Consider the following 25,050-nt stretch of genomic DNA (forward strand, 5'->3'; position numbering starts at 1 on the left):
AAAAATTGAGCTCAACATTCAGTTTAGGTGCAGCCTATAAGAGTCCAGAGGTGATGCTGGCATTAGCAAGCATTCAAGTCCCTTTCACTCCCTCTACACTTTTTGTTCAATTAAAATCCCTGTGACTTTCACTCACAATAAAGGAAGTGCTGGACTCAGCATGGCTCTGCACTCACACACCCACAACCGTTTTATCCATGTGTAATGTAAACCACTAACAAATGAAGCAGGCGGCCACTGGTACAAAATAAGTTTATTGAGTAGCACTTTTTTCCCAACATATGAGGTAAATGGACATTTACATCAACATGCTTTTCAACAGAAAAAAATTATATAGAAAGACATTCTCTCACTCACTCACACAAACACAAAAGCACACACAGTGTGGATTAAAAGCGGGGTTTTCCCATCTAACAGTTTTGGGGTTTTTTTTGCCATAGAAGTGTCACAGGCACATGTGTTCAAGCTAAGTCTTTCGATCCATAGACATAATAACAAAATAAGAACAGTCACTTTAGATGAATTTTTCCATCGTTGCTAATTTCATTTCTAAATTCTATTAAGACAATTCTTTGTGTTTGTATTAGCGTCATACCCTAAATATAGCGGGCTAAAAGTCAATGTGCAATCCTTTATTAAAGGTTAGAAAAACAGCTCGCTAACATTTAGTAAAATGAGCCCGGTTTAGAGACAAAACATGATGTCTTTTTTAGGGGTTGAATTGAAGTTTTTCAAAGTGCTGGAACAACAAAATCTTCTGGTTTTAATCACTGCTGGAGAGGACACAGCGTCACATCACACTCCACACTGGTCATATACTTAAAGAGAGTTAGCTAGCTTGCTATTTAGCCAACGAGATAGCTCGTGTCCTTATACAGTGTTGCAAATGAAACTGTGTGAGACAGGCAGGAATTTGCGAGAGGGACAGGAGATTTAAAAAAAAATCACATTGGATATCTGGTAAAAAAATGAAATGAAATCAAATAAAAATATCCCTGGCCCGGCCACCCCCCAATCCCAGGAAAACCTTAAAGTCACAATGATAATCTAAATCTATGCTACAAAATGAAACTCGTCCTATACAGAACAGTTAGGGTCAGTTCTGTAACACACTGCAAACACAAGCATCAGAAAGAAGATGTACAACAAGTACTCCAACTGAAATAGTCCATTTGGGTTCGGCAAGGCTCGGTCAAATTCGTTAATGTTAAATATATACTTGTTGTCTTCTTTTTCTTAACCTTTAGAAAGGTTTCTGTTTGGTAACAACATCCCCCTAGAGTGAAATAGTGAAAAATCTGCAAATGAACCAAGAACATTTGAAAAGAAAGACTGATAATATGAAATAATATTTTATATATATATATATATATATATATATATATATATATATATAAAATTGCTGTGTAACTAGTCTTTACTCCTTATTTATACTGTATAGATATTTATATTTGACCCTGAAGTAACAGCAGAGATGTGTTGGTGTCAACACTGAAACAATAGTAAAGAACACGTACACACAAATCTGAAACACCCAAGTCGGGCCGTCCAGCTCCATTGTGATCTATAAAAAGAAACAAAAGTGCAAACCTGTCTGTGTCTCTCCCACCAAAGACACAAAAGACAAATGTATAGACATTGCCATACTGCTGCCTGTAAGCACACTAGGTTACAAAGTAGTCCCATCGTCATCATCATCACGTCAAGTTAAAGTAATGATACATTTTAACTTCTCTATGAATGTGTGTATGGTAAGTTTGCATGACGGGAAGGTTCCAGGTCAAGTACCACGGGAAAATAAACTGCATTTCAAACACTAACTACAAATATTGAGTTTTCCCCCTTCGATACTGCTGTTTAGGGATGATGACGTTAATATTGTTAAGGTTTCATCCAATGAGCAATCATGACTCTACTTCAGAAAGTATATGTGCACCGTGATTGGTTCTCAGCTAAGCCTGGGCAACTTGGATATCAGCAACCCTTGCCTCTAACGTCCCGGTAAAAGGATGGGAAGCAGAGTATTTTTCTTCTGAACTCAAACGACCAACCCCAAATTAGTCAAAATGATGTGTTTAAACTCGTGGTTGCACATATAGTTGATAAACTATTCACATGTATATCGCATGTATCCATATAGATATTTCAAGTAGGCAGTCTATTTAAAATGTGTAGATCCAAACACGTTATTAAGGACTTAAAATATCTATCTGGCTGCAGATAATTGTAGTTCATGCAACCAGTTGGTAAAATATAGTTGAGTAAATTTAATTTCCGGTGTAATTAAGTAAATAACCCTTGACAACCGTTAGCTGGAGGCTACTTTGTTTAAGCTGCAGCAGTTTCTAGAGGAGCTTTTTTTGTTTTTGGTAATGTAACAGATATCAATATTTGAATATCAGCAAATTTATGTTAAAAGGCTCCCCTTTTATTTTGTAACTTTGATTCCTCAGTTACAAAAGCCAATTAGCTTGCTTTTTACATTTTCATTTTTGGATTATCATTCAGGAATAGTGCACAACTATTATGCAACTGACTTCCACAGGGCCAATGGAGAATATTTTAACTATCAGTGCAGGTCTCAACAAAATTGCAGATTCTTCTCAGTGGTTATTTTCAAGGATCGAGTGACCCCCCGCTACATGCCTGGAACGCAACTACGTTTCTCAGTAACGAGTACTGTAACGCGTTATTGATATATTTTGTAACTCAATTGGCGTTAAAATTACTTGCGTTACTCTTACTTTCTAAAAGCAGATCGTGAATTATCATGTCTTCTTCTCTTTGACGATTCGTCCTTAACAAAAAGTAACATTCAACACTCAATCTGCCAGGATCATAATGCTGACTTTAATCCTCGAAATGGGTGGGAGTGTTTCTATGTACCGACAAAATACAACTGAATACAGTCACGGTGGCACTGTCTCAAGCACAGAGTACGAGGTCGCTGAATTTCTCCGTACTGACATTCTGATATTCTCCCTACCATATATAATCATATCTAAGCTGTATTCACAACTGTAAAATAAAGTACTGAAATGAAGGGTTCAGTTTATGAGCGCATATTTGGTTATGTGTCACCAGTAGCATATGATAGGCTGCACATGGGGAGGGGGTGTGGCTTATACAGGAACAAAGAAATCAATGGGGCAAACTGAATTTTGGTCTTATTTGTGAAATTGATTTTTCAATGCACAGCACAGCATACTCGGCTGTGTTACTTTGCAAGCTCTTATGATTGCACAAGCCAAGAAGTATAAAGGGTGACCTGCTTTCAAAGGTTTGTGTACACGTTTTCTTCATTTCTCCTATTATGTGGCTATTTTAAAGCAGCTTTATGGGGTCGGTTTCAATGCGAGCATAAAATTTACAACTAGTCAAACCTAAACTTGTGCTTGAGTTATTGCTGCTGATAACTGATGAGCACCTTTGTTGATCTGTATCCAGATTATTGCAGTCCAAGTCACTTTGGTTACACAGCCAAATCGTCGGGCCTGGCCCTAGCACTACTGCACTCGCTCACCCGTCTGGGCTTTTGCATGTCGGGGGGTTGATGCATCTCTGCCTTGGTAACCACGGTGAAGTCGTCCCCTGGTATCGCTTTGGCTTGGCTCGCCAGCGCCTCCTCCAGCGACAGAAGATAAAGGCGAGCGTGGCAAGGGAGCGTGGGAAAGGTGGAGTTTTGCGACTCCGGCGCAGAGGGTATCGCGCCGTCCTCCGGATGGGAGGACGAGGAGGACATTCGGGGCGAGGGAGGGGGGTTAGAACTGGGGGAGTTTTTCCCATCAGCGCCCTGCAGCTCCATAGCCATGTTGCTCCAGTTCTGCCGCTCTTCCGTCAGCTGTCTGTGTACGCCGCCGTAATAGGAAGCAGGCAGCGACTGGAGCAAAAGGTCATCTGGGTGAAACAAGGCGCGGTCCATCTTGATGGAACCGGTAGCCGCCTCAGGACTCAGAGAGATGACATCAGCCGGGGTGTTGGTCCCACCCTCTGCCGTGCTGCCCCCGGCCACGCTGCCCCCGGGCACGCTCACGCTGGCATAGGCGGGCAAACAGTCAAGCGTCGGCAAACTGACCTCCTCAGGGATCGTCTTGGTGTCGCCGGCTTGCACGGCGTTCAGCAGCAGAGACTCGTTGTCAGCCACAAACTCGTTGGCGACGCTCTGCTTGACTTTCTTCCAGCCCAGATGATAGATCTCCAGAAGGTTGAGGACCAAGGAAACGCAAGCCACCGCCAGCATGAAGATGATGAATATCGTTTTTTCAGTCGGTCTGTGTCAACACAGAGTGAAGAGCGGTGATCAAGGCACAGTAACTGAATCTGTTAAACCAACATGGCAGTTGTGTACATGCCAACATTTTGACATTAAAGAGTGGTAAATTGTTTATTCACTCATTCAAATACATAAATAACCTGAACATATATACCATGATTTATGACATGCAAAGTCATTTACCAGACAAAAAGCTTTTAATAGGTCATAAAAGCAAAAAACATGAAATCAGTGCCTCAAAGTTTTTTTTTAACAAAAATATGAACGCTATAAGTAATGCAATGCGCATGATGCGATGTGATACTCAGAATTTTAGAACAAAATACTTTTCCCCCAGTGATTTAGGATCTGGTATCATTTCTGAAGAGTGGGAGAACACTTTACACCAACAAGAAACGTGACCAGATACGGAAGGTACTGTATCTGAGTCAGGTCAGGAGGCTTCTACTGGTATCCTGTTTCATGTAGGGGAGCAAACCCCTACCAACACTGTGTAATATTTGACCATTAGATGTCACTGTATTGTGTAGTGTAACCTAAAAACGAGTGCTACAAAGTACAGGGAAGAATACAAACTATGGAGACTTAAAGTGATTAAACCGCATTTCACAAGGTTTTTGGTCTTTGGGGATACCCATAGCGGCAAAATGACAGACAATCATGCCAGTTCTCTCTAGTTGAGCCACGTGTTATGTAAAATAAATACAAATTTCTTGACCATTAAAAGAAATGCATGTTTATATGAGAGTGTCTTTTATAAAATATTTTTTATTTAATGATCGAGGTTTCTTTTACCACTAGGAGGTGCTAAATAATACACCATGTCCCTTTAAAGATATCAATCATGGCACATAATGCAAATAACTAGACTAATCTTCAAATGAGAAAAATTCATCAACATCATTTTGCTCACTTTAGGTATTATTTTATTTTAGTAAAAAGGAAATTACGGCATAGTATTGGTTGATTTGATAACAACTAGAAGAAAAAAATGTTTTTAAAAAAATACAGTAAAACAAGAAAAATACTACCTAAATGATATAAATGAGCTCATATTGTGGATGGCAGGTCTGACAATGAAACAGATTTTAAAATATATTCATCTTAAAGTATAGTAATCTTTTTAAGGCGTAAGTTACGTGTGAATGTTGGGGATGAAGTGTTCACATGATGGAATGGGCATGGCGTTGGACATAAGGTTGAATGGACAGGTGCTGGAAGAAGTTGAAAGCTTTAGGTACTTGGGTTGTGATGTGGCTGCAGTTGGTGGAATGGAGTGCAAGGTATTGAGCGGAGTGAATCAAAGAAGCAAGGTTTTGGGTGCTCTGAGGAGAGTGATGAGCAACAAGAGTATGAGTATGGGTGTTAAGAGGGGACTGTATGAGAGTGTGATTGTGCCGACTGTGTTGTGTGGTGCAAAGACTTGGAGCCTGAACGCAGATTTGAGAAGGAAATTAAATGTTTTTGAGATAAAGTGTTTGAGGGGTATGTTAGGAGTGACAAGATTGGATAGATTGAGAAGTGAAATTGTGAGAGACTGAACTGGAGTAGTAGTGGAACTGAGCAAACCTATGAATGAGAGAGTTCTCGGTTGGTTTGGACACATGGAGAGGATGGAATGTTGAAGAGGATCTACAGAGCAGAAGTAAATGGAAGGAGACCAAGAGGAACGCAGGGATTGACGTGGATGGATGGTGTTATGAGTGCACTGGAGGAAAGAGGTCGAAATGCAAAAAGCTAGCGCTCCTGTTGGTCATAGGAATGAGTGGAGAGGTGCTGTGAAAGGACAGTGGGATGTTTGGACGCATTCTAAGGGATGGGCAGGGCACCTGTATGATGAAATCAGTGAAATCTGTCAGGCCCTGCTGTTGAACAAAAGAGTGTGTTGTTGTCACCCTGACCCAAGTGACATGGCCGCTTTCTTGTGTCCCGGTTCATCTGGAGGGACGAAAGCATGACCAACTTGGGTGCCGAGGTGCTAAACTTGTTTCGGTGTTTGGACCTTTGGGTTGGCCATGGTCAAGTTTTTTGTGTTTTTTGCTACTTTTTTCTTTTCTTTGTTTTTGTGTGTTTGTCTTGCTGTTGGTCATGGATATGGATATGACCAGGATAGCTAGATCGATAAATAGAATCTTAGATAAAATATGAACAAAACTATCAGATATGGCAGATCATAACAAGTGTGCAACCACCGGATACTTAAACAAATTGTCGTCAAATCTTTACTGTTATTAATAACTAGGTGACTATGATGTTGCGATGTTAGCTAAACAATAATCAAAAATCTGATGAGTGACTGACAGACAAATGTAATCATAACTCATTCACTGTCACCCAAAATGTCTGTAGCCATTATTAGCAGGTAGTGAAGAAAATTCAGACGGGAAATTGTACACGAGACAAAGGTCCTTATAGTTAAGAGGTACCAACCTGGAGATGAAGCAGTCCACTGTGTTGGGACAAGGCCAGCGGTGGCATTTATATAGCGGCCTCAAGTGAAAGCCATAGAGGAAGTACTGTCCCAGGATAAAGCCCACCTCAAACAGGGTCTTGAAAATAATATTGAAGATGTAGGTCCTCAATAGGGCACCGCGAATCCGGATCTTTCCGTGCTCGTCCCGGATCGGCGGCTTCTCCTTCTTCCAGGTGACCCCACCGTCCCTGTTGTGGTAGAGGGGGTCATGGTCCTCCGGGTGCCGGCCCAACTTTCTGTTCTCGTCCTCCCGTTCCCTTCTCTTCTCCTCCATACGCACAATGTGCAACACGTGTCCCAGGTAGATCAGGGTCGGCGTGGACACGAAGATGATCTGCAGCACCCAGAAGCGCATGTGGGAGATAGGGAACGCCTCGTCGTAGCAAACGTTCTCGCAACCCGGTTGCTGCGTGTTGCAAGTGAAGTCGGACTGCTCGTCGCCCCAAACTTCTTCGGCTGCTGCGCCCAGCACCAGTATCCGGAAGATGAAGAGGACCGTCAGCCAAACCTTAGGGGGGGACATGAGGTTTTAAGATAGGAAGCCTCGGGTCTGGCTTAGAGGTAGGATCTTAAGCGTGAGCTCAAGCCAAAATTCAAGATATCAATCATTACGTCCGGGTCGGGTCGATGTCCTGCTGAAACGTCCTACCCTCACGAAACGTCCTACTGTCGGCTGACTGACAGCAGCAATTTTGTTTTCTTTATAATCAAGTTAAACTAGCAACACTAAAACTCAGAATTATTGCAAGCCGAACTTTTACTGATGATAGAAAACGAGGGTTGGCATGCATACATACACTGCACGGCCAACAAAAACCATGCTATAAAGCTGCCACAAAAACAAACGCCAGGTTCAAAAGCTACGTCAAAAATTGCAAGTACTCTCAACTTGGCATTGGTAAGACGTTTCGAATAGTATTTCATAAGACCGGGCTTCTCTCTTGCTGCCTTTTTTAATTGTAATCCACCTGACATTTTTCTTTTTTGTCTCTCTGCCTCCCTCTCTCTTACAGTGCCGCAATAGACTCTTCTTCGGGACCCCAAATTTGGGCGCAGACCTGACTTAGGTGGGTAGCTGGCCTCTAACTTGGCCTTAATAATGCTAAGAAAAGAAATAACTGAGGGACAATTACACTCCTTAACAGTAGATGCCTGTAACGCCCTGCAAAGGCGAGTGGACACCCGCAGAAAAAAAAGGGGTAAAGTTTAGTCAGAGAGTATTAAGTATCCTATTATTAAGCTAATACGAAGAATAGTTTGGAATATCTCTTTTTATTGAATATATATTTGTGGGCAGCATGGCAGCGCAGTGGTTAGCGCATGTGGGGCACAGTTCTGAGGTCATGAGATCGAACCTTCCTGAGTGGAGTTTGCATGTTCTCCCCGTGCTTGCGTGGGCTTCCTCCGGGCACTCCGGTTTCCTCATTCCAAAAACATGCATGTCAGGTTAATTAGCCCGTCCAAATTGTCCCTAAGTGTGAATGAACGAGCGAATTGTCTGCCCCTGTGTGCCCTGCGACTGGCCAGTTCAGGGTGTCCCCTGTCCACTGCCCGAAGATAGCTGGGATGGGCTCCAGCACCCCCCGCGACCCTACTGAGGATAAGCGGTGCAAGTAATAGATGGATGGAATGATATATTTGTGGATATGAATGCTATATAGAAAATATTTTGCCCCCATCATGCATAATGTTGATTGTTTGGGTTCAGTGAGTAAGGTTTTTCAGCTGAAAGTAAATTAGATAGATAGATAGATAGATAGATAGATAGATAGATAGATAGATAGATAGATAGATAGATAGATAGATAGATAGATAGATAGATAGATAGATAGATAGATAGATAGATAGATAGATAGATAGATAGATAGATAGATAGATAGATAGATAGATAGATAGATAGATAGATAGATAGATAGATAGATAGATAGATAGATAGATAGATAGATACTTTGTTCATCCCCGAAGGGAAATTCAGCAGCATCCCTGAGCTGAGAACAATCGAGAACAATATTTGAGCTGATTTGAAATGTATACATCTCTTCATTTACTATGCGTGCATGTGAGACTGTTCCAAAAGCTACTGAGTGAACTGTTTTAGTTTCCATTAGAAATGCAGCTAAATTAGCATTAAAGGGAACATATTTTGATGTTGCTGGTCATTCAATCTTTTCATGCACTATGTTGGAAACTTTTTTTCTATTGCTGTTTTAAAGGGACAGAATGTAACATTTAGTGCGTCCTAGTGGTACGAAAAAACTTCCATCTATTAAAAAAAATAGCATTGATTTGAATACTTTCAAACCGATGTTAATTTCTATTTTTTTTTAAATCATGGGTCAAGAAATTTGTATTACTTTATAACCGCCATGTAAATTGGCGCCATGTTCTTCCGGCACATTTGGGCTTTAAGAACATACTGCTGCTGTGGTTAAAGTCCCAATTTTCAACTCGGAAAAATGACGGGCAACATTAAGATTTTCTTTTCAACTCTTCAAAAAAAATTCATCAATGATGGAAAACTCTCAGGTAATGTAACCTTTGCAAAGATGAAAATGTTTATCCAGTCTTGTTTGAAGTAGATTTCGTCACAAAAAAAACAGACCTTAATTTGATATCATGAAAAACATCTTCTCCTGCCTCCTCAGAAATATAATATAATTTCGGGTTTGCTTCAGGCTAAGTCTTGCAAATCAAGTAAATTGGTTGGGCTTGGGCTGGGTTTGGCTTTCATAGGCGCGAAGCCTGAGTCAGCCTTAATTTCTCTAGGCCCAACCTTACCTCTAAGTGTGACTTACAAGGGATGAGAGTACAATTGAATGTTAGGACAATCTTGAGCAATGACAGTGGGTTACCTTTCCTATCACAGTGGAATGTTCCTGAGCATTCTCCAGCAGTCGCCCTAGAAAGCTCCAGTCACCCATTCTTCAATCGCTTTTTAAACCTGGGCAGAAATGAGGGTATTGTGAATACAACTTTTGCGTGTTCACTGCAAACAAACAAACAAACAAACAATCAAACAAACAAACAAATAAATAACTACACATGGTTTGTTCTCCAAAAATAACTTCATGTTCCACTCGCACAATATTTTGCTCCTTGTAAGTATTATTTCTCACTTTATTGCATTTTACCTTGTTTTTTTTAAGTGAAAAAGACTAAATATACTTAACATGAGAGACTGTAACTAATAAAACTAAATACAGTAGATAGTTATCATTACTTTAACTACACTTTAAAGATAATAAGCATAATAGCCTAGCGTTGCCAGGTCGATAGAAGATTGTATTTGGCAGCTTGGAGTGGCCAGTGGTCAGGAGCAGCAGTACCCAATTTGGCCGGCACAGAGCATAAGAAAAGCAGATGTTTATTGATTTTGTTGGTAGTTTTTGGAATGCCTTCACATTAAGCCTAGCAAAAGACACTCAACAGTGTAAATTTTCACAAAAATCAGAAGCTTCATTTAATGGTTGTGAATTTTATAACAAAAATATAAATTACATTTATTAGTATGACAAGTCTTCTGTACACTGAATGAGAAAATCAAGATATACAGTATGCATTAACTAAAAATTGTATCCCCCACTAGTAGACAAATTTGCTCCTTTCAAGTATTAGTTTCCTTGTTTAACTGTATTGGTTTATTTTTGAGTAAACTACTTAAAACGTTTAAGCCATTTTAAAACAGACTGCTTACTATTATCATTAATATGTATTCAAATTACTAATTACCATTAATTCATGAAGAAAAACTACAACAGGGAAAGTTATCTGGCAAAATGAGCAATTATTTTGCGATTTTATTTTCTGCAGAGGGGCGTTCCCGCGGTAATTGTGAATTTATCAAATAAAAGGGTGATTACCTTATGTTTAAAAAGAAGTAGTCTTTCTCATATACAATTTGTCTTACGTACCATACTTAAAGGGACATTGTGTATTATGTACCATCTCCCAGAGTCAAACAAAATTTCATTATTCAGGAAAAAGAACAATTTTGATATGAATAATTTAAGGAAATATACATGAAAAAATGTAGTTTTTTAAAATATTCATAGATCAAGAAATGTGTATTTATTTTACATAACATGAGCCTCACCAAGAGGGAACTGACTATATTGTACGGTATCTTGCTGCTACTCCTCAAAACCCAAAACTTTGTGAAAGGCTTGGGAAAAAAATTGAAAAGAAAAATGTACTCTTCCTTGTACTTTTTAGCACTTGTTTACGGTCGCACTACACCAGGGGTTCCCAACGTGGTGCCCGCAGGCACTACAGCGCCCCTTAGGGACAACTGAGGTAACCTGCAAACCTGTTCTGAAAATAGCTCATCAGTGCTGGGTTATTGAGATTTTCTAAAAACGTTTTTTTTATTTGCTGACTGAGCCTGTTTAACCCTACTTCCAAAAATTAACTCGGTTACTTTTGCGCCAATCATTAAGAAAAAGTAGTTATCAGCTTGAAAAATGTTGGAGACCCCTTTTCTACACAATACAGTGACATTCAGTGGTCAAATATTACACAGTGTCCCTTTCGATATTATTTAATGATTATTTTTAAATACTAGGGCAGACCTGGGCACTCCGGTCCTGGAGGGCCGCACGTCCTGCCAGATTTTGAAGTTTGCTCTTTTTTAACTCAGGTGATACAAATTATAACCTCGTTAGCAAGCTAGTAAGTGCTCGTTAACGATACTGGTGATTGGAATCACCTGTATTGGATCAGAGAAACCTCAAAAATCATGCAGAACATGCGGCCCTCCAGGACCGGAGTGCCCAGGTCTGTACTAGGGGATGCTTCTTTTTGAATGTAGTTTGAAATCTTACCTATATCACATATCCTCTATTTGAGGTATTTTGTCATAACACAAAAATGGCAGGTAATTTGCCCCAAATCGAATGCCCCCTATGTAAGATCAACCAGGCCAGGGATGTTGACACTGGTTTTGGTTAGAGTATTGTCATTAAAATAGCCAAAACTTACTAAAATATCCTTGGCTTGCCAGTGATAAATCCATCGACTAGATAGCAGAAGAAAAAGGAAATCTGTAGATGATATAAAAAATAATCATTCAGTTTATTTGCATACAAAATAAATCCCAACTATATTTAAAAATGTGGAAATTTAGTTTTTACATTTACCATCATTTGCAGAAAAAGCACATCAAATTAACCCCTTTGCGCCAGACTGGTTCATCTCACCGTTTGCAAGAATTTGTGCGCGTGTGTACACGTGCATGTGCGTGTGGTGCAGGGCTAGCTGGCCGCCGGACAATGGCCGGCCATCTGTGGGAAGTGAATGAGTGGATAACAGGTTGTCCCTGTTGAATGCTGGACTCATCACATCCCAGGAATGCTGAGGAGGGCAAATGTTCGCCCAGGATCAACTGATATTCACAAACACACCAGCACGCAATTACAGTAGCCGACTCTCCTACAGTATGTCCAGTCCACAAAAATGTCTGAGGTTGACCATTGCATTTTTTGTAGGAATACAATATTCTTGAAGTAAGAAAAAAAGGCAGATCGTGTTTCCGATTAAGTTCGTTTGACTCCTGGGATTTAGATAACTTTGGAGATGTGATGCAAAAATGATGCTTATAAGAGGTAATAATAATATCAGGAAAATCATGTACCAGGCAAACTAAATACTTTTTTTTGTTTTCAATTCTTATAAACAAAGCTTTCCAAGTAAACTATCTCATAATTTACATAATTTCACAATTGTCTGAAAAATAATGGAAATTGTATGATATTTAAAGGGAAAGTGTTTATTATTTATTGCCTCGTCATGGTAAACATTCGCCAAGATAGTAGCTTTTCAAAAAACATGTTCAGCCAATGTGAGAAAGAGAAACTTTTAATTTACAGTCCATTGAAAACTATTAAGGAAAGGACTATGAAATTAAATATACTGTATGAAAATATAACCACCCAAGCAAATAAACTTTCCCGTTTTCTTATTTATGGCATGTTTTTAAAATCTCTACAGGGAAGACGCTCTACACCGAAAACCAACAGCGCCCAAACAATGAAGGTGTTGTATCTTAGTCAAATCAGGAGCATTCTTCTGCAGCTGGTAACCATGAAAACCAGTACCATCTGTTTCCTGTAGTAAAACCCTACCCAAAAACATGAGAGGGATGGGCACCCCTAGGCTGTACCTTTCCAAGACACACCACAGGAAGTGGTGCCCCAAAGACCTAGGTGGTTAGAGAATCAGTAAACAGGAAGTGAACATGAAAAACTTCATACTTAAAAAAAAACAAAAAACAATATTGATTAAAATAATAAGCTAGAATACTTGAACTATCGGACAAACACGATTTTTTTAAAATACTTGTAGGATGAGAAATACGCATTTATTTGACAAAATGTGAGCCACAATTAAAGGAGGCTGACTAAATTGTCAGCCATCTAGCTAAAAACCTAAAACCTTGCAAAAGCCTTGGCACAATAAGAAAGGGAAAATAGTGCGGTTTGCTCACTTCGAGTCTCCATAGTTTGTGTTCTTGATTTTGCCTTAATCCAACTGCATCGTAATAGTACACATCGTCCCTTCAAGTCATTTACTGCCATTACCAGCAAGATGTGGAAATTCCACTTGGCTGGCATTGAATAGGTAAAAAATAAGGTGTACTGTATATAGAAACCACTCTCTGAAATCGAATACAATTTGACTGTATCCCAACACCCGCTGAAAAATGTCAGACGGGACCTCAGTGGCCCCAAGTCTGTAATTTTGACACCCCGGGATTAGAGTATCTAAATTGAACATCAAAATAAATATTTTACTTCATTTAAAAATACAAATCGGGTGCAACTTTTATTTTAGCAATACAATTTCAAATATGAAACGATGCAAATGTGAGTAGGGATTGCTGTTATTTCAAGTTCAGCCATAGCAGTGAGAGCGATTGTATACGAGCATGTACATGATGGGTTCACGAGACCAAATGCCAGCGGCCCTGACGCATAATAGAGAAGCTGCCAGATGGACATTGTCCCAGCGCTGTTGAGCGCTATTGACGGCGCTGAGGTCTTTGTGCTCAAACGGTCAAATGGTTAACTCTTGGCCAACTGATTGCACCACACAAAGAAAAAAACAAACAAGCAGCCCACCCCCGAAAAACGTTTTTAAGATTACCCATTTCTCCCATTTTAACACTGTTTTTTGACTCATTGCAACTGTGATGCGTGTAAATATGGATGTAAACGGATAATTATCCAACCCTGTGCATACAGAACAATAGGCAAAAAAAAGAGAACATTTGTGTATAAAAAAATTTGGTGGGGCTGGCTAGGCATATGTATTGACTTGTTACTTAACAAATGCTAATGATAGAATGAATCAAAACATTGCAAGTCAAAATTTGTCAATAATTAAGATTATTAAAGAAAATGTATACACATGGTTGGTCTAAAAATTCAGGTATGAAGAAAAAGTGCCAAAATAGCTTGTTCCCATAAATCGTGTCATTTTAATTTGAAAAATAGAAACAACCCTAACAATGACCAGTTCGGCCTTACGCTTTGCACGATGTTAGTAATATGATCTATACCAGTTTTCCAGTACTTTTTTTTCCCTGAAGAAACACATACAGGGAAAAAGTAAAAGCAGACGGGCGATTTGTTTATGTATTTATGTAACTGTAATTTGACCATCTACCCTCAAATCAACGTATTTTGTGGAAACTAATCACTTTCATAATTGCAAATATTTAATTTGGATATCTAGAAATAAAAAGATATGCAATGCACAAACAACTCTTTTTGCTGCACACCCATTAAAAAATGGTTGATGGGCCACAAATGGCCCCATGAAGTAGTCTGGACACTACTGATCATTAGGTGTGTATACTAGGTAGGATAATTTTTACTTTAAACTTTGCAATTGTGTATGATTCCAATTCAAATCCAGACAGCATGGCTCAGATCGAGGATGTGATGCAATGAGTTGCTTGCTATCATTTTATAACATGAACAAATGGATCAGTAGTTTATTGAACCAGAATTTGCTTCAGTTGACTTGTTTTGTCAGGGCACGACTTTTTAAATAAATACATTGCTCCCACTTTTATATATATTAGTGCTGCCAAAGTTAAGTTTTTTTTTTTAAGTTAAAACACTAATTTGATCTAATTTTCAGTTTCCATTCTTCAACTTTAGTCCTAAGATCTTGTGCACAGTTATCCAAATCCATATTTTCATTACCATCATCAGAAATGTGTCACCATGAGAGATGCCAGGTAGCATCCGCTATAACTCCCTTCCCTCAGCAACCCCTCCCATTTTCAGCAAGGGCATCACTTTGCACCCACCTTCTTCCCACTCTCCTCCGAGCACATCTGTCCAAGCGAGTCTTCTCCAGTTGTTCTTCTCCCACAGGTGGGTGGGAGGCCACCACTCGTGATGAGCAATGGGGGAAGGGGCGGGGGAGTGGGGTAGGGGGGTCCAAAGAGAGAGCGAGAGATGGGTTGAGAGAGCAAGGCAGAGTTTAAGTGAAAGGAACCAAACAACGAAGCAAGTCCAGCATGAAGATGTGGCGAGTGGAACGGGAAGTCCCACCAAGGCCGAGCGCAGTGGCTTCGTCCAGCGTGGCCAAGGCCATCCGCCTCTGTCACATAGTGTGCCCCCGTGTAGGGGGTGCACGGGGTGGTGGGGGCATTGGGGAGGGGGTTATAGAGGTTTAGAGTTGTGTGTGACTAAGAGTGGGTGGCATTTGTGGTGGCGTGTGCGAGGGCGGGGTGAGTGCAAACATTTCTGCACCCAGGTTTTTCAACAAAGGCTTCTTAAAACTATAGCATGCTCCATCAAAAGTCACCAAATTCTTGCTTTTTATATTTCATATTTTGCTGATCAAACTAATGCTGCCAAGTTTTCACATTAAAAAGCGCTAGCAGTTCCTGAAGTACTTTGCATTGTCTGATCTTTGGAAACTCAAACGTAAAACATAGGCAGTGCCTTTGCAGTGTCAACCATGGCCAAGTCATTTTCAAAGTCCAATCTTCATTGTTCGGATGTGGTGTTCTTTGCTTTTCTATAGTACATACATTTCTCACTGTGTAAAATGCTGGAAGCACGGCAGGGAACAGGAAAAACATACAATACAGAGAGTAATCAATTCAGCCCAAAAGCTCATTGGCTGCTCTCTTCCCAGTCTGGAGGACATTGCTGGCCTGTGTTACTGCACCAGAGCCATCAACATTATAAAATACTCTTCTCTCCCAGCCACCACCTCTTTGACATATTTCTATCTTGTAGACGCTACAGGTCCCTCAAAACAAGGACGAACAGGCTCAGAGACAGTTTCTTCCCGGGGGCCGTGACAACCCTTAATAAGTGCGCAAAGTATAAAAATATACTATGAAAGAAAATACATATCTTGCGATTTATTTGGGAATTTTTTTGTGTTATTACACTTTTTTCTTATTGCACTATTGTTATGATGCACTATTATTTCATTTAAGCATTATTATAACTTAGGCCTGTCTCTAAACACTAACTTGTAATTACTTTTGCCCATTTATCCTGACAGTATATTATTTTACTTTTCGTTTAGTCTTCATCACATATTTACCCCCAAGTGCCATATCTAATCTCGTTACATACAATGTTACACAACAATTATATAAACGACAACAAAGACATCAATTCAATCCCTATTGTCCTTGAATTGGATCTTCCATGTTCTTAGGCAAAATATTCTCTCCATTACAAAATATTCTTCCAAAGTGCACATTCAGTGCTCCACTGTGTGGAGCACTCATTTTTACCATAGTCGATTTATTACTTTTTTATGGCAGTCAAGAACTTTTACCAGGTACAAAACTTTTTGTTTCTGCAATATTTATACTGTTAGATTCCCTTAATGTATTTCTACCAGGAGCTTGACATTGGTGGGGACCAAATCACAACCAAACATAAGTCTCGGGTGAAATAGCCAATCACGCTGGTCCTATGTGTCAGATGTTCAGTGGGAACCTGTTACAACCCTTCGGGATTTTGATCAATCTATTTTTTCTTCAGTGATCACATCATACCGTTGAGCACACGACAATGATTACAGTACTCAGAATTGCTCAGGAACCATCACCTCCGCCCATGCCCTAGAATTCTACTTCCATTCACAAACTACTGCATTGAATGCAAAATAAATGAGAAACGTGTAAGAGGAGAGATTTTTCTCCTCCGCATACTCAAATCAACATCCAGGTTCCGCAAGACTGGAGCAGAGAATTTCAGTTGAGGTTTACATTACAATGTAACAAAAAATGAATTAAACTGAATATATTCTGGTCCTGTGAATGAAGCTTTGCATGCATGACATGAGGGCGTTCTCAAAATGGCAAACAGTGTTTAAATACGAGAGACGGCCGACTGTGAGAAGAACCAAGTTTTAGGAAAGGGCAGGTGCCATGACAAGGACAAGACCTTTGATATTCGAAAATCCCAATTACACCTGAAATTAATAAAATGGTTGAAATAATCATACAGTGAGTACTGAATAACTCATACAATTATGACTAAAGATGCAGTGACATATGCAATATTCCAAGAGGAGCTGGTCCTAAACTTGAACAAATAAGCTGTGTTTACTCTCACAACACCAAAACATGTTTTTTTTTCTCTGGGCTAACCTGAAAGTTTTCCAAAAGAAACAACACTTCTGTGCTAAACTCTCATTGGGCATCAACATGATGCCCTTTTTTCTACTTTTGTGTTTAGATTTTAAAACATGGTTTCAAATCTTGTATTACAAACCCATTACTTTAAATAGCACTACTCTTGTCAATTATCATGTTTCTTCAAACTGACATTCCTCGTGTGTTTATTATATTACATATTTTGCAATGATGGGAGGCAGGTGAGGAAGTGCCTCACCCTCCATCTTAGTAATAAAAGAATAAAAAAATATTAAATTAGTGTATTTATTCACTGTTTGAGTTTTTTCTCATCTATCGTCACAATATTTGGATCTTCTTCTTCGAAAATCGCTGAATTTGCACATTATTTCATGAGTATTGTTAATACAGTTAGTAGGTAACGTATTACTTGTGCTAAGCGACACCATATGCAGAGTGAGGGGTGCAATTCTCTTTCCTCATGGCAGAGGGTGATAATGAGACCAAGGATTCTGTTACGATGCATACTTGACCGCCCAAAAATGAAATGAAAAAATGAAATGATCTGCATTTCTATAGCGCTTTTCAAGTCAATGACTTCCCAAAGCGCTTTACAATGTGCTTCACATTTCCCAATAGCGGCCGTGCAGCCATGTAAGGCGCTAACCTGCTTATTGGGGGTCTTAGGGGTTCAGTGTCTTACCCAAGGACACTTAGAATTTGTAATAGTATTAGCAAAATAGCAGAAAGTCAAGCCAGACTGTAATTTTGTTATTGCATGCACTTTTTTTTAGTAATTGATGATTTCCTATCTATTTATGCTTTCATTTAATAGGAGCAGTGCATAGACTTCATTTCTAAGTTATTAGTATTATTGTATGGAAAATGGGTGTTCATATTGTATTTTGGGGAATTTATTTGCCCCTAATTGTCATTAGACTCATTTCCATTTCACTATTTTTATTTTACCATTTTCTCAGTAAATAATACTGCATATAACCAGCTTGGTAGCCTAGATGGTAGGGCGCCCGCTCCAAGACTGGGAGGTTGCTGGTTCAAGCCTCGGCCGAGTCATACCTAAAACTTACAACATTGGTACTCATTGCCTCCCTGCTTGGCGCTCGGCATTAAGGGTTGGCATTGGGGGGTTTGCTCACCTAATGACTAAAATGGCTGTGCCCTGTTTGGCTGCGGCTGCATCGGCTCGCTACAGTTTATCTTTACGGGTCAGGTGTATCGACATTCCATTCTGTGTGCATGGTTACAAAGAATGACAATAAAAGTAAATTCTAATTCATTCATATACATATAGCAATCTCCAAGCACCACCTTCTACAGTAAATATGTTTACCTATTTATCCTGACGTTCCATTTTTCTTATTTCTGTTTTAAGTCTTATATATGTATGTTTAATCTTGTTGCAAATAATCTTTACTACGTTGTTATCAATGCAAATTGGAATATTTCTAATTAAAATATTTGTTATTTCTAAATTACAGTTTATATATTGCCATACCTGTCAACCTGTACGTTTTTGCTGTACAAAGTATGTTTGTTATGCATTTTAAGACGTACAAGAAAATCTGTCCGGAAAAACGCAAATTTGTCAATTATGGGTACCATCCGGTAAACACAGACTATCACGAAACAGCAAATCAAGCAAGTCTAACAAGTTTGCCACGGTAGCCTCTATCTCGGTATCGTTTTTTTCGTTGCAAACGAAGCGAGCCGTTTGATGCTACTGTGTGCATGCGTCTGCTGCCTGGGGATTTCCCATCATGCATCATTCCGAGAAAAAAAAAGATATGGTGTAAGATTATTTTGTATTTTGTGAGGGGAAAATACGACAGTTTGTACGGGCATGGAGTTGTGGAGGTTGACAGGTATGTATGCTTTCTTGCTGGTTTAAGATCAGGTAATTGTGCAATTTTGTAATTGTAATCCTGTACAGTCCTTTGAGACATTTTTGTGATTAAGGGCTATATAAATAAATGTGACTTGACTTGACTTGTCCTGATCAAATGATAATACTATGCAGGTTCATTTATTTGGAAATCTAACTTTGCCTCTCCAGACACAAATTTGCGCACGTAACTGATATCATGATTCATTCAGGTGAATTGGCCGGTCCAAATTGTCCCTAGGTGTGAATGAGCGAGTGAGTTGTCTGTCCCTGTGTGCCCTGCGATTGGCTGGCAACCAGTTCAGGGTGTCCCCTGCCCACTGCCCGATGATTGCTGGGATAGGCTCCAGCACCCCTGCGACCCTACTGAGGATAAGCGGTGTAGCTAATGAGACGAGATGAGATGAGATATTGTTAAGTGCCCCTCAATGAGAAGATTATTGCTACAACAAGGCGGCGCTTTAAGGCGTTAAAATAAGTGCTGGACATAGACATGACGTCATCTTTAATCGCCTAATAGCAGTGACGACCTCCAAACAGCAGAAGGCGCAAAAACGCCAAACAGGATACGTATGCTGGTTTTGTTCCGGTTTTTGTTCCTCGCCGACAAGTGCGACGAATCTATCCCTACAAGTCGCTCGAAAATTGTGATAAACTTCGTGAATTAATATATATTAACAAATCAAACAATGGCTCTTGAATCGCGTGTTACACAAGAAGAAATCAAGAAGGAAACCGAGAAGCCAATCGACAGAGAAAAGGTATTCCGTGTGTGCACCGTGTGCGTCTCATGTTAGCTGGAAGCACAAAGCTAATCTATCCTGCTATGAATATTTTTTTTCCAAAAACTTCCACACAATCGGGGAGTTTTATTAGAATTCAAAAAAATAAAAGTTCCACTTCTCCTTAATCACGCGTCACCTAATAATATTACGTTTAGTTCTAACAATCTATTGAAATTTGGCATTGAACTCCTTATTCGGACAATCGCCTCTACCAAAGTAAATTATCTTGACGTAAATAGTTAGTCTACTGTGACTCTTCGAATCTAGAATTCTTAAACACGTGAAGCTAAATTCAATTCAACCAAAATTTGACAGACTGCAATACATTATTAAGTATTCCATCATGCAAAAACTAAGCTGATGCTGACCGTGTTTTCTGAAAATTTCCCTTACAGACTTGTCCTCTTCTTTTGCGGGTATTCACCACCAATAATGGCCGACACCACAGACAAGATGAATTCGCCCGTGGCAATGTTCCCTCAAGTGAGCTACAAATATACACATGGTGAGACTTTAGTGGCTATTACAACAGATTAAAATGCAGCGTTTTACTGTCTTAAATAGAGATTTTAAAATGTCAATCAAGTTTAAATATGCATGTTTGTGGGTGTTTAGAATTATACTAGGGCTGCCATTAACGACTATTTTAAAAGTCGACCAGTAACCGACTACTGAAACGATTAGTGGGATATACGGATAATAACTATATTTTTTCTTGAATAAAGCATGAAGCTAATTGAATTATCTGTGTAAAGTTAATACTTGCAAGTATTGGACCCAATGTTGCTAAAAGCTCAGATTGCAAAGAGGAAGAAAGCCCACCCCAAACATAACTAGCAACATCCTTTCCGCAAAGTCCTACACGTAACAGAACCTAAAGCTGAACACTTGAAAACAACAGGAAGCAGTAAGATCAAATGAAGCAGAGTCAGGGTGGACTTTTGATGCAGATCTAGTAAACGTGCTGCCAGAAATATTCCATGGAGGCGTTGAAGCCAAGCAAAACCTGTTTGGGGGCATCATATACCATACCTGCATACATGGTTTGGAGAAGTTATCCCCAAGCAGAGGACGTCCACCAAGAAAAGGGGAAGGAGGGAGTAGGAGATATCCCAGCTTGTGCAAAGAAGCCAACAACTCCGTAAAAGCTGGAGGAAGGTGATGTCTGAAGAGAAGGAAGGTCTCAAAGTCCTTTGGGTGGAGGTTAGGCAAAGGTTCTCCAGGCTGCGCAGAGCAGAAAGCATCCATGAGCGGAAATGCTTTTTTAAGGATCCAGGCAACTCTTGGAGAAGAACTTCAGGGAGCAACTTTAACTGCAAGTGAAAAGGCAGTTCAGCAACAGGGTAAGAGATATCCCTCTAGGAACCCCAGGATAAGTGCCCTGCCCGGCAAAAGCCGAGTTCAACACCAGGCCCCCCAAGCTTAGCAGGGTCAGGAAATTTGTGAAAAGGCCAATGCCCTCGTCAGCACCGGGCCCCAAAAGAGTTCCTTACAAGCTATATAAGAACTGCCCGAAGGTGCTAGCTCCACAATTGCTTGGAAAAAAGCAGCTCATCCCATCAGAATAGCAAAGGGCTGTAGTGGTCTTCATTCCGAAGGAAGAAAACTCCAGAGACATCAGCCAATTTCGAAACATCGCCCCGTTCAACGTAGAATGGAAGATCTTCTCAGCTCTAGCCAGTATAATGATCACCTACCTGCTAGAGAACCGCTACATTAACATAAATTGTCTAAAAGTAGGAATTTCCAGGTTTTCCAGGGTGCGTGGAGCACACCACAATGATCCGTGACCAGATCCAGAAGGCCAAGCGGGAGTAAACTGACCTGCATGTCATCTGCCTTGATGGTCAGTACCCCACCAGCTGATCAACTATACCCTGGAGATTTTCTACATTCCGCCTTGCATACAGACCCTGGTAGCATCCTACTTCAGCGATCTGCAGATGTGTTTTGTCCTTCAGGAGTTCACCACCGGGTGGTAGCAACTGGAAATAGGAATTGCAACGGGGTTCACAATTTCACCAGTCTTGTTTGTGGCAGCCTTTGAGATAATCCTCATTGGCGCAAGCCAAATGGTTGGAGGACACAAATGACCATCTGGCAAAAACGTTACCCCCACAAAGGAGTTATATGGATGATGTCACGCGCCTTCTCCAGACGGCGGCATGTACAATTTGCCTGCTGAGACGGCAGGACGAGCTGATCTCATGAGCCAGAATGGGGCACCAGGTTGAGAGAGACACCAAGGCCCTTCTTCCCAGTTGTTATACTCGAGTGCTTTATACACCAATAAATACGCTATATTTAAAAATAGCTTGTTTTTTTAATAATACAAGTTTATGAAACTGGTGGGACCAATTAAACCCTGGTGGGCTACCAGAATATTCCCATGGTATGGGAAACACAGATTATATGTGCCGTGCATCACTTTAACAGTCCCTTTTGGCTCCTGGCCTTTAGTTTTGTGTTTAATGTGCCATTGAAACCAAATATTTCTTGATGACATTCAGAAAATGAAGCATTTCCTTTTTGAATATGCTAATGTGTTGAAGATTTTAGTCCATGACTTGTACGTTTTGTGCTTATACATGAATATTGCAATGTGCTAAACAAAAAAAAAACAATCGTATTGGGGGCGTAGGTGAAAATCCTCCCCCAAAATATTGAAAGAAATCTGCTCTTTCCACAAAATTCTCTGTTTAGATATAATTGGAATATAAATTGTCTGCAAAGGACAGAGACCATTCAAATTTTGCGATCATTTCACATAAAGTCGTGACGCACAATATATCAATGATTCGCTAATCAGGGTTCGCACTGGAGCTTGAAATCCTTGAAAATACTTTAAATTTGTTTACAATTTGGTTGAAGTGCTTTTAAACAGTTGAAATGTTTGCCATGTTTCACGAGTCTGCCCGAAAAATCGCGCAGATGCTGCTATTTGGTTGCTTCGCTTTGCCTATGCATATTTTTCCCGTATGACGATGGGAGGTGGCATTAGTTTGTATGGCATTGTCTTATGAAGTGTCATCGCCCCGTGTGGGTCACTTCCAAGAGAATTGGTACATGCTACACCTAAGCAGGGCATTTTGAAATGTGTATTAGTGCAAGAATAACCCATAAATCATGGACCTTTATTACATGGTTGCGCTTTCCAGTGGTACATTGTAATGGGAAGGGCTTCCTGTAACTGAATTTGTAAGCTACATATTACTCAACCCATTTATGGGGAGAGATGTTTTAAAACATATTTACACACATAATGTACCGAACCACAAATATATTTGCAATTTATTCTACAACTAAAAACCATATTTATTGATAGATGTACACGCAGGATTAAAAAAAAAAATCACATATGTACGTTGCAGATATATTTGTAGATCTGCAAAATACATAATCCACTTTGGATTTCTTATAATTGAAACACAGGGATCAGAATTTTCCGCGGATCCGCGGATTTCCGCTGTTTTTGAACCCCAAAGGCATTCCGACTTTTTCACTTTTTCTCTTGCGTAGCAAACAAATTCAAAATCTGACTGTCTCACTCTTTCCTTTATTGCTCTGGCGCACCCTGGCGGCCGTTAGAAAAATTGGCCGCATTGTCGCACAAGCTGCAGGGACTGAACTGCATTTGAACTTATCTTGCAGTATTTACAAAAAAATCAGTTATGTGGGCAAATTATTTTAATCTTCTAAACATGTTACTTAAATGATAAATATAAGCATGGTTTTGGACAAGTAAATTGCCTAAAACCCAGGTTTTGGGGGGGGGGGCTCCGCCCTGGTTTATTCCTGGACGCTGGCTATTTCAGCTGAAAATGAAAATCTCCATTCTGATCCCTGGAAACAAATGGCTTTAAGGTACTTAAAAAGTGCTTGAATTTAGCTATGAGAAAGGTTTCTGAACCCTTGCTAATACAATGTTTCTAATGCCACTCATTGATCTTGTATCCAGCTTATATGCACACTTTACATATTTGTTCCAGGATGGACGCTACTCTGCGTGAGCTGACCAGCCTGGTGAAGGAAGTTTATCCAGAGGCCAAGAAAAAAGGAACCCATTTCAGTTTTGCCATCGTATTCCCTGACCTCAGAGGGAAAATGTATCGGTTAGTGACACTGCACCACTTGGGATGTTTGTTCCAATTGACACAGCTTACAGATGTGCTGAAATCGTCCTTTCCCCCTCCACCCATCTTTTTTTTTAGCTTCAAAGAGATCGGCAACACAGTTTCCGGCATGAAAAGTGCCGACGACTCCATGACACTGCAGTCTCAGCGTTTCCAGATTGGAGATTTTCTGGACATCGCCATCACGCCTCCCAACAGAGTCCAACCCCTTGGACCACGCATGAGGCCATTTTAAGCGAATGTTTTATGTCTGAATACCCGCCCTGTTATTACCAATTTCAAATTGTTTTTATTTCAGTTTGGGATGTTTTTTTTTTTTTTACACCTGGAAATATGTTTTCTCATCTTGTACTATATGTTCAATAAATCCCATTTCCCCACCTTTTAAATTATGTTTGTGCATTTTTGAAGCGTTACTGCCATCTTGTGAATTGCAACTAACTCATGCGCAGGAGAAACTGTTGCTGTCCAGAGATCCACCAGAAGTAGTGTTTAAGGATTTTTGCTTAAAATACAGTTACAGATTCTCACAAAATTCTGGGAGTAGAACACTTGTAAGTAGAGACGCCTTTTGAATGTAAATGCACTAAATTGTTCCAAGCCTTGGAAGAGTTTTTTTTTAAATAAATCATAAATGTGCATCAGAAAATTAAACCAATACATATCAAAATTAGATTCCTTTGTTGGTTGGATCCCTTTACCACTAGGGTCGTAGAGGCACCATATCCTGTGGTGTGTCTTGGGCAAGTACAGCCTGGTGGAGCCCATCCCTCTCCCGGCCAACATATGTTTTCACTTGGTCGATTACAGCATAATAAAAATAAAATGATGCACATAATGTAAAAAAAAACAGGATAAAGGAAAT

The 25,050-nt window shown here is 39.9% G+C and overlaps 2 protein-coding genes across 2 annotated transcripts; one reads left to right on the plus strand and one right to left on the minus strand.

Moving 5' to 3' along the window:
* Positions 1 to 238: 238 nt before the first annotated feature.
* Positions 239 to 17,333, minus strand: LOC148369433 (gap junction alpha-3 protein-like). Its single transcript, XM_088331455.1, has 5 exons — positions 15,061 to 17,333; positions 11,724 to 11,785; positions 9,599 to 9,687; positions 6,704 to 7,254; positions 239 to 4,271 (listed from the first exon to the last, which is right to left on the minus strand). Exons 3-5 carry the CDS (start codon positions 9,665 to 9,667, stop codon positions 3,473 to 3,475), a joined length of 1,419 nt encoding a protein of 472 aa, XP_088187581.1. The 5' UTR covers positions 9,668 to 9,687; positions 11,724 to 11,785; positions 15,061 to 17,333; the 3' UTR covers positions 239 to 3,472.
* Positions 17,334 to 19,814: 2,481 nt separating this feature from the next.
* sap18 (Sin3A associated protein 18) lies at positions 19,815 to 24,574 on the plus strand. Its single transcript, XM_088329942.1, has 4 exons — positions 19,815 to 20,028; positions 20,448 to 20,557; positions 24,042 to 24,164; positions 24,264 to 24,574. The coding sequence occupies exons 1-4, from the start codon at positions 19,957 to 19,959 to the stop codon at positions 24,418 to 24,420; spliced, it is 462 nt and encodes a 153-aa protein (XP_088186068.1). The 5' UTR covers positions 19,815 to 19,956; the 3' UTR covers positions 24,421 to 24,574.
* Positions 24,575 to 25,050: the final 476 nt, after the last annotated feature.

Source organism: Urocampus carinirostris, chromosome 3 (genome assembly GCF_059441175.1).
Source record: "Urocampus carinirostris isolate Australia breed hairy pipefish chromosome 3, RoL_Ucar_1.0, whole genome shotgun sequence".
In the NCBI taxonomy this organism is placed as follows: Eukaryota; Metazoa; Chordata; class Actinopteri; order Syngnathiformes; family Syngnathidae; genus Urocampus; species Urocampus carinirostris.